The 16,034-nt window shown below is 37.6% G+C and overlaps 2 protein-coding genes across 3 annotated transcripts; one reads left to right on the top strand and one right to left on the bottom strand.

The window, feature by feature from the left end:
• Nucleotides 1-4: 4 nt before the first annotated feature.
• Nucleotides 5-6,720, top strand: LOC107736858 (protein salvador homolog 1-like). 2 transcript variants are annotated; one of them, XM_016548217.1, is made up of 6 exons: nucleotides 5-22; nucleotides 182-416; nucleotides 1,864-2,322; nucleotides 5,183-5,453; nucleotides 5,532-5,681; nucleotides 6,094-6,720. In XM_016548217.1, the coding sequence occupies exons 2-6, from the start codon at nucleotides 323-325 to the stop codon at nucleotides 6,305-6,307; spliced, it is 1,188 nt and encodes a 395-aa protein (XP_016403703.1). In that variant the 5' UTR covers nucleotides 5-22; nucleotides 182-322; the 3' UTR covers nucleotides 6,308-6,720. The 2 variants fall into 2 exon arrangements, with proteins under 2 accessions (XP_016403703.1, XP_016403702.1); XM_016548216.1 differs by lacking the exons at nucleotides 5-22; nucleotides 182-416 and adding an exon at nucleotides 525-841.
• A 1,398-nt stretch (nucleotides 6,721-8,118) lies between these two features.
• On the bottom strand, nucleotides 8,119-16,009 carry LOC107736665 (atlastin-1-like). The gene is made up of 14 exons (XM_016548038.1): nucleotides 15,829-16,009; nucleotides 13,659-13,909; nucleotides 13,401-13,535; nucleotides 12,988-13,092; nucleotides 12,839-12,889; nucleotides 12,430-12,486; nucleotides 12,159-12,251; nucleotides 11,927-12,065; nucleotides 11,667-11,794; nucleotides 10,599-10,655; nucleotides 10,405-10,476; nucleotides 9,893-10,324; nucleotides 8,745-8,759; nucleotides 8,119-8,614 (listed from the first exon to the last, which is right to left on the bottom strand). Exons 1-14 carry the CDS (start codon nucleotides 15,860-15,862, stop codon nucleotides 8,504-8,506), a joined length of 1,680 nt encoding a protein of 559 aa, XP_016403524.1. The 5' UTR covers nucleotides 15,863-16,009; the 3' UTR covers nucleotides 8,119-8,503.
• Between the last annotated feature and the right edge of the window lie 25 nt (nucleotides 16,010-16,034).

Here is a 16,034-nt window from a genome sequence, read left to right as displayed (position 1 = left end):
TTGGGTTGGACATATTCAGCTGGTAGAAGTTTTCCTGCGCTTTTCTCTGGGCGTAATTTGGACGTGGAGCGCTAATTAATCATCGAAAAACGTTCGTCATGTTCGACTAAACACCTAAAACAACGACACGTTCGCTAAATGCAAACTAATCGCCAGAATTGTGTTGTGTTTATGTTTTCAGACTGTAGCCATGATAACTCCAAACTAGCTATAGGGCTAAACGCTCCGAAATGGACTCGGTTCTGAGTGTCAGTTCGAATCTCGATCCGGATTTCAGGATGAAACCGAAGTCTATTCGGTCCAGAATCGATTCGGATTAACGATGCTCTCTAGAAAGAAGAGTAAAAACGAAGCGTCCAAGCCAGCAGAAGTTCAGGGCAAATATGTGAAGAAAGAAACGTCCCCGCTTCTGAGAAGTGAGTAACTTAAGTCAATCTGCCTAACAAAACCCACTAAACAGAAAACAAACCATTAAATAATCTGCATTCTTATGTAATGTAGTTAGTATCGAAAAACGTTCGTCATGTTCGACTAAACACCTAAAACAACGACACGTTCGCTAAATGCAAACTAATCGCCAGAATTGTGTTGTGTTTATGTTTTCAGACTGTAGCCATGATAACTCCAAACTAGCTATAGGGCTAAACGCTCCGAAATGGACTCGGTTCTGAGTGTCAGTTCGAATCTCGATCCGGATTTCAGGATGAAACCGAAGTCTATTCGGTCCAGAATCGATTCGGATTAACGATGCTCTCTAGAAAGAAGAGTAAAAACGAAGCGTCCAAGCCAGCAGAAGTTCAGGGCAAATATGTGAAGAAAGAAACGTCCCCGCTTCTGAGAAGTGAGTAATTTAAGTCAATCTGCCTAATAAAACCCACTAAATAGAAAACAAACCATTAAATAATCTGCATTCTTATGTAATGTAGTTAGTCATTCGGCGCATTTTGGATTATAAAACTTTTGAAAATGAAACCTAATTTAAGTGTCTTTCATAGACTATCTTTGTGTCATCATTAATTAAATGATTAATTAATTAAATCATCCTAATATATTATATATACCTACGTATATTATAAAGCTGTGAGTACCTTTTGCATTTTTAAAAAAAGATTATGTGCCATATGCTCATATTTAATACTGTAATTTAAATGTCATTTCATATAAATATTTTGCCCACTTCTTAAAATATCAAACTTTGTTTACTTTTAAAACAAAGTATATTTTGACACACTTTACCCTGAATTTTTTTCAGGATTGTCACAGCTATAACAGAGTACAGTTTTAAAAGGTATTTTGTAGTTATTTGAATAACATATACTTGTACATATATTTAATGTTGCATAGTTTTTTAATTGTAAGTTAAAGTATTGGGGGCATAACTGGGTGGACAGTAACTCAAAGTACTCACAAAAACTGCTGTCAGTATAAAATTGCAAATTAGCCACAAATGTATTTAGCATAATTTAGTCATAGACTTCTACCGTTATTGGAAAAAATCCTATTATTTTCACTCTTATTTTTGTTTAAAAAAAAAAAACATTTAAAGTGTGGCTCTGGTGACATGGGAAAATAATTGTAGTCCAGTAAATCAAAATGATTTAAATATGTAAATATTCTTTTTATATTAGAAACATTACTTGTTAAAAACAAATTTTAAAAGGCAAAGAATTGTAATAATGATCAGTTGTGCACATCTGAAACAACTTTGTTTTGCGTCACTGTCGCTCATTTCTGGATAATTGGATATAGTATTTTATGGTAGAATTTATCTTGAGCATTCTTTACAAAATAAATATTGCAGAGTATGTTTTAATCCACTTACCCCAGGTTTCTCTCTTCTGCCTCCCTCATGTTTTGTTCCAGATTTGATGCCCTCGTTTATCCGGCATCCAACATTTCTTCGGCGTGAGCCCCCGTTAGTGGAGCCAGCTCCGGCCGGGGTGTCTGGTGCAGGTCCGTATTCTTCTGGCTCTGTTGGGGATGTTAGCGGCCCCAAGAGTTTCCTGCGCAACGCACCGCCACGGACCCCCCTCGAGGTGTCACGCAGGGAGAGTCATCGGCTGTCTGCCCCACCACACCTTCATCGCGATTACTCCCCTTCCTCGCCATCTTACATGAGCGATGCTGGTTCAGTAACAGAGAATGGAGACGGCGGCCCGTATTACTACCCTCCAGAGCCGTACTACAATAACCAACCCAGACGAGCATGCAGACCAGACCACTTTAATGAGAACTACAGGTACTATGAGCAAAATGAACTCAACTACTCACGAAACCCAGGACAGCCCCAGACGCCCCAGCCACACAGTCGCCCACCCCCAGGTGAGTAACACATCACCCCGTGTGCGTTCACACACAACCGGCACAGACTCACATGCATTATAATAAGCTCCTCATGAAATAACAAACATGACTGTCGCTCTGTACTGTAAATACACTATTTATGAGACCATATGCTGTTGACTATATGAGACCGTTCAGTCTCCTCTGTCTAAACCAGGTATTCGCCCTTTTTTTGTTAGCCAAACCCCTTTGCCCTTAAATACTTACTTGAATAGTACCTCCTGAGATTAATTAAAATAATTTAACAGCACATTTGAATGTTCACATTTTTTGGATGTCAGTTAATGGTCACCTGACATGCAGTTTTACTTAGTTTTTTTTTTTTTTTTCTATTTTAAAATTATTAGTATTTTTATTAGCTTTCTATAAATGCGTGAAAGCCCTGCATTTCCTTCACAAACCACAGTTTGGGAAATTCTGGTTTAGATTGTACAGGTAATAGTATGCTTTGAAAGATGTACAGGGGTTGGAACAAACCAATATGAACACCCGTTATTATAGGGGTCAATATCATTTGTGAAGGCTACAGTTACAATAAGTGCATTGTACCAAATGATTAATTTAAATGCAAGTACATAGTAGTTAAGGCCACTTAATATAAAGTGGGACCAAAAAAACTAACATTGCAGTTATCTTTTTGTTGTCTGTATTCTGTAGGTTGTATATTAGTGTAGTATAAGTTGTGTTCGGCAGTGTTTAGTACAAGCCGTGAGTGAAAATTAGAGATTTGTTAGATTTCCAAAAAGGGCAAATTTAACAGGAGTGTCTGTATCCTTAATAGGCCAATTGGTTGTGGTTTTAAGATCAATAGTCTTTATAATTATGACTACATACACATTGCCCGGCAAGACTTCATCAGTGAAGAAGAATAGTGGGCCAAAAACCGAAAGTGAATGATTGGAACTGTCAAACACTAAGAAGGATTGTGTCTAAACAACACAGAACTACTGCAGCAAAGTGACGACAAACCCGAAATATTCACCTTGAAGCCCCTGTTTCCACAAAAACTGACCATAGAGAACTTAACAAAGCCAATATCAATGAAAGAGCTGCAATTGCTAAAACTCTAATCACAGACACCACTGCTAAAATGTGAAAATGATAGTGTCATGATCATGAAATCTGTGAAGTTAGAGCACCAAGATGAACTTCAATCAGCATCTACCCTGGCTGGCCATCTCAATACCTGACTTGAATATTATCAAATTATTGTTGGCCGTTTTGGAGAGAAGAGAAGAGTATGAAGCCGATTCCCTCCTCCAACATTTCTAAAGTAATTAGCAGATGTTCTGACTAACTATTCAAAAGTTATATGAATCTATTCTAAGAAGGTTGGAAGCTGTATTAAAGGCAAATTAATGATAGAATTGTATATTAATGTTTTGTTTCCTGTAATATGCAGGTGGACACCTGGTTTCTAACTTGACGTGATGTTCTCAGATTCAGTTCATCAATTAGATACAGAGGCCTCAATATAGTTGCACATATTTGTATAATGTACAAAATTCATACATTTTTAAGTCTAGCATAAGTGTTCAAATACTTTTTGGAGCCAGTGTATATTTATGGGTGTATGAGTGAGGTGAATCTCTAGTGCAATTGAGCAGGAGAAGAGACGTCATCACGCATTCCAGCTCTGACTCTCTCTCTCTCACACACACACACAAACACACACAGTTCCCTCACAAACATATGCTCATGATTAGAGCTGAGTGATACAGCTTACATTATGTCTTGATATATATCTTGATACACTACTTTTCAAAAATGTGGGGTCTGCAAGATTTTTATTGTTTTTCAAAGAAGTCTCTTATTCTCTTATTATCAAAAATACATCAGAAGTGGAATTGCCAGTCTTCAGTGTCACGTGATATTTCAGAAGTCATTCTAATATGCTCAGTTTGGTGCTGGAGACATTTCTTAATATTATTAATGTTAAAACAATTGTGGTGCTTAATATTTTTGTGGAAACCCCGATACATTTTTCAGGATTTTTTGATGAATATAAAGTTCAAAATATCAGCATATATTTTAAACAGATTTTTTTTGTACCATCTTTACTGTCATTTGAACAATTCAATTTAATGTGTCCTTACTAAATAAAGTAAAAGTATTTTTCATTCACTACAGAACTGTTCAAAGTTTGTTTTTTTTAAGAAATGATTTCTGATTTCATGTTTTCCTTACTACTTTTATAATAAACAGGATAAAACTTTTATAATAAATCTTAAATATAAAACTTTTATAATAAATAGAATTTTGTAAAAATTTACCTTCTGCATATATTACTTATTAAATCATTTTAAGATAAAAAAGTGAATTAAGTGAACGTTTTTGAGTGATGCAAACAAGGCATTAGAACAGATTTGTAAAAATGAATCAATCTAACCAACTCTAACAGCATTTTGCTATTAAAGTATAAATGAGAGATGAGATATTTACAGTGTTGCTCAGTTTTATTTTGCCAGCCTTACTCAGTACATTGTTTTCTCCTGTACACGTTTTTGCTCAATACACACACTTTCTTGGCTGTCACTCTCATGTAGTATTTCTCATTGTGTGTGAGAATGACAGAAATGTGGATTTTTCTTGGTTGCCCTTTTCCTCACCCTACACTGATGTGTTTTTCCTTGTGCTGAACTTTTCATGGTCTTCTGGGGTTTTTTGCTTTATATTTGACCCTGCAGCTGTGACTTGTTTTTTCCCCCATCTCTCTTTCATTTCACTCCACCTCCTTTGTGTTCAAATTGAAAATAAATACAAAATCTCATTCTAATACACACAGAAACATTTCCCGCATACAGATCTGTAATGCTTCCCTGTGTCTGTGTTTTTCTAGCAATCGGCCGTGTGCCAGCAAAGTCAGTGGGTAATCTGACGACCATGAGTGGGGAGGAGGCGGCTCTTCCTCCTGGCTGGACTGTTGATTGGACGATTCGAGGCAGAAAGTATTACATCGATCACAACACAAACACCACTCATTGGAGCCACCCGCTGGAGAGGGAGGGGCTTCCACCGGGCTGGGAGAGGGTGGAGTCAGCTGAGTTTGGAGTGTATTATGTTGACCACATCAACAAACGTGCCCAGTACAGACACCCCTGCGCACCCAGGTGAGTGACGAGACGTTCTGAGACTTTTTGGTGCCATTTTGTATCTAAAATACACATGCCAACTCTGCTTTCGCTCAGTGTTCCACGTTACGACCAGCCCCCTCCCCCGCCAGTCACCTACCAGCCCCGCCCACCAGAACGCAACCAGCCCGTACTGGTACCAGCAAACCCGTATCACACAGCCGAGATCCCAGACTGGCTGCAGGTGTATGCCAGAGCCCCGCTAAAGTAAGTTTCACACACTGTCAGACTCTAAGGAGTGGTAGAAAACTATCACATACACTCCAGTCTGCATCACAGATGGGCACTTCGGTGTAGGCAGCTTCATTGATTGTAATAGGAGTGCTTTAATTTTGATGCATCAATCCACAAACCGAACCGAACATCTGAAAATGACCCAAAACCCTTCTAAAACCAGACAAGAGACCAGTGCTAGGAGACTGGCAACCCAGTTTAGGCTAGATTAAGATGTGTTTTCTGAGGGGACATCGGCCAGAAGATTTCTTGCTTGAAAGGTTTTTGCATTGGCTGGTTCCTGGAAGCCATCAGAGGCTGTAAACTGGCTATAACGATGGAGTCTGGTAAAGGCCAATGCCATTATTCTTCAGTCATATTAGTGTGTGTTTGTATTTTGTCTCAGGTATGACCACATACTGAAGTGGGAACTCTTCCAGTTAATGGATCTGGACACGTATCAGGGGATGCTGAAGCTGCTCTTCATGAAGGAGCTGGAGTGCATCGTTAAATCCTATGAAGCATATCGACAAGCGCTGCTCACCGAACTCGACACGCGCAAACAGCAGCAGCAGTGGTATGCCCAACAACCAGCCAAAATCTTCCCCCCTAACATGTGACTTATATGAGACGTACCCAAAGTCCATCGTTATCAGTGCCTTAGCTGCTGTTGCAGACTCTCATTTATTCCCTCAAACGGCTCCAAATATTAGCCCAAAGAGAGACACCACATAAAGCCTGTTGGGAACTTTACACTATTACTCCTATATAGCTTATCAGCCATTATACGGTTGTGTGTTCTGAGTCTATTCTTGGTTTGACTGTGTTGTGAATGTGTTTGCCCATGTTGAAGTGTGTGTTTCTTTGTGCATGTCAGGACTGTCAGGACTCACTCCTTCTGCATTCTTTTTGGACAATCACAACCATCAGTTATCAATGTTTTAATGTTTAATCAGACTCATATTTTCAATTATAGTTTTGCTTTTAGAGTGAATCTCATCTAAAAAAAAAAAAAAAACTCATCCAGGTCACATTTCACCTAAAAAATAATAAAATAAAATAGAATTTATAGTTTGCATAAAGAAATTGAAGCTTGATTTAGGGTTATGTAAATCAGCATAAATGAATGGTTTTACATCAAATACGATCATGATGTATACTGTACAATTATAAAAAATAGCAAAAATCATTAGTTTTGCCTTACAGTAATGAGTTTTTTGTTTGTTTGTTTTTTACATTATTTATATTGATAATGCAAGTAATGCAATAATCTTCATGGTGCTTTATTTTCTTCAAGTAAATTATATGTTCTTGTTTCTTGTGATTTCTGGCATGGTGAAATATGACTTGGGCATTTCTTTGAGGTTCATTCTTTAAGGTTTAGGTGGATTTCTTTTTTAAGGAATTTGCTGCTTATATTTAAAGGTGAAAATTTCATTTTGTATGAAGTGTTTGAGCCTGCGGCATTTTTTTTTTTTTGCCTGTATTTTTCAGTTAAAATGACTGTAAAATCTATTTTGAGCATCAACACTAAATAAACCAGGACCTTGTATTGTGTGTGTGAGTGTGTGAGAGAGAGAGAGATGAAACGAAGCGTTACCGTTCGAAAAGCCAATCCTTAGTGGCATCACAAAGGAATCATCTGGGGCCTCAATTCCTAAATTCCATGGATTTCATCCTACATTAAAAGTGAGGGAAAAAAAACTGAGATTCATATAAGCAAAAACAGCCATGAAAAGTTTTTGCATACTAACTTTTTGCGCTCATACCAGTAATTTTGTTTTGTTTTAGCTCAGATCAGGTTAAAATGTGTTCGGTTAATTCTTGTGATCGACTATGGGTTTCCATAAAGACCAAGGGCCTCATTTATAAAGATGTATGTAGAATGATCCTTAATGTGAATATACAACAGTTTCCGGAAAGTTGCTATGATTTCTAAATTGTCTATAAGCACAACATTTTTTCCTAAATACATCCCTCAGTTTGTCTTCGATTGATTCAACTCCCATCAACAGAACCCCCACAAATATCCCTTTATTGTTCAAAACAAGTCTTTATAAATGTGGCCGACCATAGTCATTCATGAGCATTAGCTGGATACATTTTAGCCTGATATGAGCTAATGAAATTCAATTTATGATACTATAAACGTCAGATTTTCTAGGTGATTTTCTGTTACGGAAACACTTGGCAAATGGTCTTTTCCCATTGAAATAGACAGGAACTGCAAATAGCAGCCCTGGAGCTCTACTGTGATTACCACTGAGTGGAGCAAATGTGCAGGTTCTCTCAAAGTATTTTTTTTCAGGTTTTATGCCTCTGAAAATGGACAATGATACTGCCCCAAATATGATGGGATGGAAGGTAAAATCACTGCAACACATTGTTCGGCCCATGATAATGACTAATACTTGTGTTTTTTAACATTTGGTATTTTATTCCCTTATAAATAGCACTGAACTCAACATACGACATCCATTACAAAATAAGAACAGACTGCTTTTATGTGAGTGTCAGAGAGAGAAACCGTATTTACAGTGAGAAGATGGCAAAATGGTGAACTGTCAGAACTAATACTGTGATCTTCTAATGCAGGCGCAAGCGACACAGTCAGACTGAATCGTTTGAGACTCTTTTCAGGCTGATTCTCCACACCGTCTGACCATGGGCCTGAACTGTAGGTGCAGGATGTTGCTGTGGTGGGTGATTGTAGCGATATGTTCCTGTTGTAGTGCCGGACAGTCTCACGTCTCTTTCTCTGACTGGACGCTCCACTGTCACTGTCCACAGTGCGTCTGTGTGAAACCATGGGGGGGTCAGTTTTGTTTCTTGTCCTGCTCAGGCTGTTGGTCAGTCTGGTGCCCAGGGAAGGCGTGATTATACAACTGCCTGTGGTTTGCCGCTACACTGTACAGCTTATACAGAGCCTGAGGGAGCCAACAGAAAGATACGACATGTTAATGTGAGATCTCTCTTTATGTTTGTAAGATGTTGTGAAATTGTGTTTGTCTAAATATTGTGTTCAGGTGTGTGCAGGTGCAGTAAATCCCCTCTTACCTCATTTGTGCTTCCCTAAAACAAAGAAATGAGGAATACAGTTAACAAATTTGTAGTAAAAATGTGACCTAATTTTATCATGTGAATTTTATCATATATATATACAGTATCTCACAGAAGTGAGTACACCCCTCACATGCTGTGTGTTGAGTTATTTTGAGGGGACAGCAAATTTACACTTATACAAGCTGTACACTCACTACTTTACATTGTAGCAAAGTGTCATTTCTTCAGTGTTGTCACATGAAAAGATATAATAAAATATTTACAAAAATGTGAGGGGTGTACTCACTTCTGTGAGATACTGTACACTACCATTCAAAGATTTGGGGTCAGTAAGATTTTTTATTAAAGAAATGAATACTTTTATTTAGCAGTGACTCATTGAAATTGATTGAAAAGTGACAGTAAATATTAAAATACAGTAAATACAAAATTTTATTTCAAATATATGCTGTTTTTTGTTGTTGTTGTTTTTACTTTCCATTCATCAAAGAATCCTGAAAAAATGATTTACGCTTTACACAAAAATATTAAGCAGCACAACTTCAATATTGATGATAATATAAAACATTTCTTAAGCACCAATTCAGCATATTATAAAATGATTTCTGAAGGATCGTGTGACACTGAAGACTGGAGTAATGGCTGCTGAAAATTCAAAACATTTATATAAATAAACTATATCTAAATGCGTATTTGTTTTTAAAGTACAGTAAGTATTTATTTCCTCTTTTACTTCCTCTTTGAACTGTTGCCGTCTGGTCAGCACTACAGAGCACCACAAAGGCCAGGCATGAGAACAGTTTCATCCCTCAGGCAATCCATCTCATGAACAGTTAACTTTACAATAAACGTAATACACAACACTATTTATACATTTATTTATTTAACACCATGCTTCTTATTTACATTTCCTTGCATTTGTACATAACACACCTGTACACACATACCATCTATTGTCTATTTTGTATATTGTGCTTTTCTTCAAAAATGTGCTGTATACTGCTATTTCTTATTACTTATTCTGTTTTTATTGTCTGTCATTCTGTTTGTGCTGTGGAAGCTTCTGTCACCATAACAGATTCCTGATATGTAAACATACCTAGCAATAAAGCTCATTCTGATTCTGAAATGTTGTGTTTTACCTGATCCCACAGCGCTCCGGCCACCTGATCAATGACGGCGCCCAGTTCTCTGTATTCTCCTGAGTAGCGGATGTATGCCCAGGTGCACAGAGTGATGAGCGCGAAGCCCAACACCATGTTGCAGATGCTTGCGATGATGTCAACACCCACGAACCCCGTGATCCCTGCGGCCACATACATCACAAAGATCACCACGAACAGCGTTGCGGGTGTTCGTGCCGCATGGAAGATGTTCTTGGAGTCGTTGTGTTTGATGTACTGCACAAACAGCTCGTCGATCTCCGCCTCCAGCTGCAGCAGGTAACGCCGGCTGAACTCCTCCCCACCCATTTTCTTCACGCTGCGAAACAACGTCAACGCCTCCTCACGGATGTTCAAGTGACGCGCCTGCAGCGCGCTCGGTGCGAGGAAAGGCCGATCTCCTCCACTCACCTGGGCCGTAAAACAAACTTGATGAAGTTGAGTCACACTTACACCATTAGAAATCAGCTGTTTATAGTTGTCACACTCACCTCCTCCATCTTCCTGTTGTATAGATCTTTAGCTGCAGCCACTGCGGCCAGATTATTTGCTTCTGCTGTGGCCTGTGCACACAAACACATCTTAACACTGTCATACTGTATGATGCTAATAGCTCTTGGGTGTATTTACTGTGTGTCAGGTTGTGGATATGGAACGTGTGTGCCTAAAGGTTAAGAGGTCATACCTGTAACATGGATTTCGGATGTGGCAGCTCCTCTCCCTGGTAAATCTTGATATATGCCTAAAATCATAAACAGCTGCTCAGTTCACTTCAAGAATTCCAAATGTCAAATTGTACTGTAACAATTATAAACTGCATTTATCATTATTATTATTGGATATATTGGTACCATATTGGTTGTTGGTTGAAGATTTTTTATTTACTGATCTGATATTGTTTGGGATATATATAGATTTATCTGATATTGGGTTTTTAATTCTGCATTGTCATTTCTTCTATTTTTACATTTAGATTACCACTGCCTCATTTAACACTGTTAAATATAATGTTTAAATAATCTTAAATATCAATTTTTCATACTGTACTATACTTTATACAGTAAAGGCATAATGTTGTGATGCCTAAATTCACTTTAAAGAATTAATTTTAGTTTTTAGTGTTTTATTTTTATTCCACAATATAACAGAAATTTGCTTCACTTAATTTTTTATGGTTCTACTGTAATTCTGTGGTGCTAATTATTATTGCCCTATTTATTTTCACGTAGCATCAATATTTTGGCAAATATTTAGGTCAGGTAAATTTTAGAACTTCTATCATTAATTATGAAACATTGGTTTAGTACAGATAAGTATTTGTACTATTTTACATGTTTTTTAAAGATATTTTATGGGAACATTCTAGAAGTTTCTGTAACATTCTGGAATATTCTAGGGATTTCTGGAACATTCCAGAACATTGCGGGACTAGTTATAAAAGCCAAAATCATCCAACTTACTCTTCTGAAGTTTTGGACGACTCACTTTTGGTAACTGTTTAACTGTTGTTAGCTTAGTATTATGCATGTACCATGTAATTTTTATGCATGAGTAATAACATATTTTTAGTTTTTATGAGCACTGTTAGTGATACACAAAACATAAAATATTACTATTGGCCTGCTATTAATAAAAAATATTTTTAAAGTTATCAGACAGATTTTTAATACTGGTGCATTCTCAATAAACATGTTGGTTGGTTCATTCATATTTTATTCCTAGTAGTAGTGATTTTACCTCAAACAAAACTTACCTTGAAGTACTCCAGAAGACCCCGGCAGGTGATTTTGCTTCCGTTTATCTCTTTTACGTCCAGGTTTTTGGGGCGTAGTAACCACAGAACAAGCACTTGTAGATTATTGATAAACTCTTGATCGATCTCTGAAACACATGATTGGAAACCGGTGTCTTTGTACACTGTTTTTGTACTTCACAGTCTAAGGACGCCAACATAGCTTCCACATATTTGAGCTCAGCTACAATCTACCGATTAGCGTACATCTGTAGCCATACCCTTCAATCTGCCGTCAAAGTGTGGGTTTGTGGCCACCTTGAGTCCCGGGTGAGGCATGAGGAAGCAGGAGATGTTGGTGAAGCAGGAATGGATGTGTTTCCTCACGTTCTGCAGCTCCTCGTGTTGATTCTCTGAGATCTACACATAAACACACATTGTGGAGGTTCTATTTGAATGAGCTCAGGATTTTCATGTTAGCCCTTCCATTTTTCCTTATATTAACCTACTGACCTTTAATCTTTTCTCCAGAAATTTCATTCCTCCTTCCTGTCCATAGGGAAACTCGTATGGAAAGCTCCAGTCCCGCACCAGAAAGATCATTGACTAGTGAAATAACACACACCAGATGAGTAGAGATGGTCATTTATAGTAATGTAATGAAAAAGCATTTCATAATGACAGTTTTAATGAAGAACAGTCTGTTTCAGAATGAAACCACAAGAAGCAAACTGATTTTTAAAATTAATAGAGGCCATCAGAAGTGTTAAAATACAGCAAATACCTGAAATGGTTTGAGGAATGTTTCTTCCATGGCCAGTCTGCCGTATTCAGTGAAAAGCTGTAACAAAAACAAAAGCACAGATTTTTTTTTTAAAGATATTTATTCATTTCATACCTGTGGCTTTTCTGTTTAACATTCAAAAAATTATGGCTTACAAGCTTGTCAGGTTTATCTCATTTCATGCATAAACTTGGAATCACCATACATATTTTATTTATGTATTTTTAATGTTTTATTTGTTTATATTTTCTTTTTGTAATTACACAGCACTTTTTGGTACACTATTTCTATGGTGCTTTATAAATACATTTTTAATAGTATTGAATCTCATTAAACTCTGTCATTAAAAAGTCTGATAACTACTACAGTTCAACAGCATTGCGGGGTGGTAAAATGAGTGTCACTATACCTGCAGATGCTGAAGATCATCTTCCTGAACATTCTGAGATATGTTATACACCTTAAAAAAAAGATGACATCAAGGTCCCATTCAGTTTCACTGAAAATATGGTCACAGTTTATTGGGAGGGTTTTTTTTTCTGTGTACTACTAGCCTACCTGCATAGAGCTGATCATGGTACTGAGGGCAAACACAGTAGCTGAGTCACGGAGAGTGGACTGGCTGTCAAAGGTCCCCTGTGTATCCATTAGCAGCACTGCCACCTACAGGAAAAACTGCGTAATGCATTTCTACCACACGTGAAATTTCCTCTCATGTTTAGTGGAGCTTTGTTTCATTTTCACATACAGGGCTGAGTTACAGGCTCTGCCTTACACAAATATGTTAGATTATAGTTTCACTCAAGCCACGAGAAGGAGTATATGCTACCATCACATTTTTAAATGTATTAAAATAGGACAGTTATTTTTAATTGTAATAATATTTCACAGTATTACTGTTTTTATCATATTTTTGATTAAATAAATGCAGCCTTGGTAAGCATCTTTCCAAAAACATAAAAATATCTTACTTTGCTACCATCTGGTTTGTCCACCAGGAAGACTTCACTCCAGATCTGAATGCCAGTGGTCTCCCGCTCTGACCCTCCTCTCCATGAGAATCCCGTCAGCGGCTCGTCCGGGTCCCCCAGCCACGTATCACTGGCCTGAATGCAAACACACATATTACAGATTACACAAACTTAAAACAAGAAACTGATTGTGATTTGGAACTAGTCTGAGAGCAATAATACATGTATTTCTACTTTATGAATTATAGCCAATCTCACCTGGCTATACATGTAACGCAGCATGAAGTCCATGAGGAAGGATTTGCCCTTGCGGAAGGCTCCTGCCACTGAGATGGCCACCACCTCTCTGTCTCTGACCTCTTCAGCCAGCAGGATCTTACTGAGCGCAGCCTCGTCCAGCTCAAACGTGTGGTCATCTTTCACCACCAACACCTGCACCGGACGCGCCCGTCCATCCGTCTCCTCCTCCTCTGAGCTCCAGTCATACACGTTCTTATCCACGAAAGACCCTGAATACAACCACATTTAAATGTTATTTCTGCAATTGCAGAAGCGGTAACTTGTAACCATAGACATAATCTTTGGCAATGTATGCAAACCGCAGCCGACAGAGACGCCTGTACAGTGCTGTTAATGTTCTTAAGGCTGCAGTGCTCTATATGGATCATAATGTATGAGTTGATACCTCAATATCAAATTACCAAAAAAAGTGACAGTCTGTTAGTACACTGTTGTCCAGTGTTATTTTAGTATTATTTATATAATATTTTATATTAATATTTGAATTTGCTTTTATTTTTATATTTCTTGTTTTCATTGTAATAATTACATTTTTGGTCATTTTGATATGTCTGTCATTTTATTATTATTATTATTATTCATTCATTTTTATTTCAGTTTAGTTTTAATTTATTTCCATTTTTTCCAAATTCCAATTTTTTAAAATATATATAATTTCAACTTTTTAACAAAACAAAATTTTTTAATATTTACAATAATAACTCTGGGTGTGTGTGGGAAACAACTTTTTTTTTTTTTGTGAATTAATGGAGCATTAATGCCACATTATGCTTAAGATAATCATCTATTTGATATCAAATGAGGCTTAAATCCACATCAGAGACAAGTGATCATAAGACAAATGTTATGGAAGAATATTTTAGTTGCAAAGACTCAAGATGAAATCTCTCTTTTCTCAATCTAACATTCTCCTGGGAGAAATTGTGGAGTCACGTTTTAGTAAGGCTTAATGCAGCAGACAACCCTAATGGCGCTTTAGTGATGATCTTAACCTCTGTCATAAAGGCTAGTGTGATGTGGCTCATAGAGATGTTTTAATGGTTTAGAGGTCCTGAAGTACATCTCAGACCTAATGTAAAAATAAAACTGGTGGTCAAGCAATATACCAGCTAGCCTAGTACCCTAATGGTTAATGTGTTTTTAAGCATTATATAAGTATGTGAACTAGTAAAACACCAGGTTGCTCTGGAGGATCTGCCCTCAAACTGATGCATTTGTTAAGCATTTCTTAAATGCAACTGAACAGTAATGGATATTGACGGGAATTAGAACATTTCTAACATTAGATATTTTCAACCAGGGCAAATTCAAATTATAAGGATGTGATGAAGCTGTTCACAGCATTGCATTTACACTTCTGCCATTGGTTAGCACCAAAGCAACACCATTACTGTCCCAACACTGTAAATTATTTACATTCAAATTACCTTGTAGAGCTCTCTATCTCTCCTGTTCTCTCTCTCTTGCTATCTATCATGTCATATTCACCTGGTCAGGCCTGTTAAGAGCAGCAGACATTCATATGGCTACCATATATATTATATAAACCAGCATCTCCATGCAGGCCTGTAGCAGATGTACAGAGCTCTGCTTATGTGGGTCACTGTCATCAATGCACATCCCTTCACACACAGTCAGATCACTTCTGATTTTAACCACTGCAATGAGGAAAAACTGACGTGTGATCTAATAAATTCAACTGAAACATCAGTCTCAATAACACAAAGATGTATTATTTAAAAAATAAAGCATATTATTGACTGGGATTTGTAAGAAATGGGTGGGTGCATTTTACAAACGAGCACCAATTTGTGTTTCCACAGACATTAGGCCTGCAATAGCGCAAATGTCACATTGCTTTTAAATATAGACATTACAGCGGTAAAATAGCTGTCATCACAGACACACGCACAGATACAGGGCGGAACAGGACTGTGGTCCGGACCAAATCAGCTGATTTGGGCAGGGAAAAAGCAATGTTTTTGTTTGTGTTTATTTGTGTGCGTTCCTTAACATACAGACAGAGTGTCTATGCAACAGCATCCTCATAATTTACAGAATCGCACAATAACCCGTCTCGTAGTGTGTCTCGCGTCTGGATGGTTTATTATATTAAATGTGAACGTACCCCAGCTGTCTCTGTCCTTTTTGTCTCGTGCCATGTCGCACTGGGTGTTTTGTTCAGTATTCGGGTCGGTTCGGTTCTAAACAGCGATCATGAGACGAATGCGATGCTGGAAATCAGCAGCCAGTGATGGAGGCTCATTCTCATCTGAAAACGAATGTGTAGCGCACCATTAGATCGCCTAGTGGCGCTGTGGGACGATCAGGTGG

This window comes from Sinocyclocheilus rhinocerous, unplaced genomic scaffold (genome assembly GCF_001515625.1).
Source record: "Sinocyclocheilus rhinocerous isolate Xijiao unplaced genomic scaffold, SAMN03320098_v1.1 scaffold1214, whole genome shotgun sequence".
Taxonomy (NCBI): Eukaryota; Metazoa; Chordata; class Actinopteri; order Cypriniformes; family Cyprinidae; genus Sinocyclocheilus; species Sinocyclocheilus rhinocerous.
Note: the sequence above shows the minus strand (reverse complement) of the source record. Positions and strands in the feature narration are given on the sequence as shown.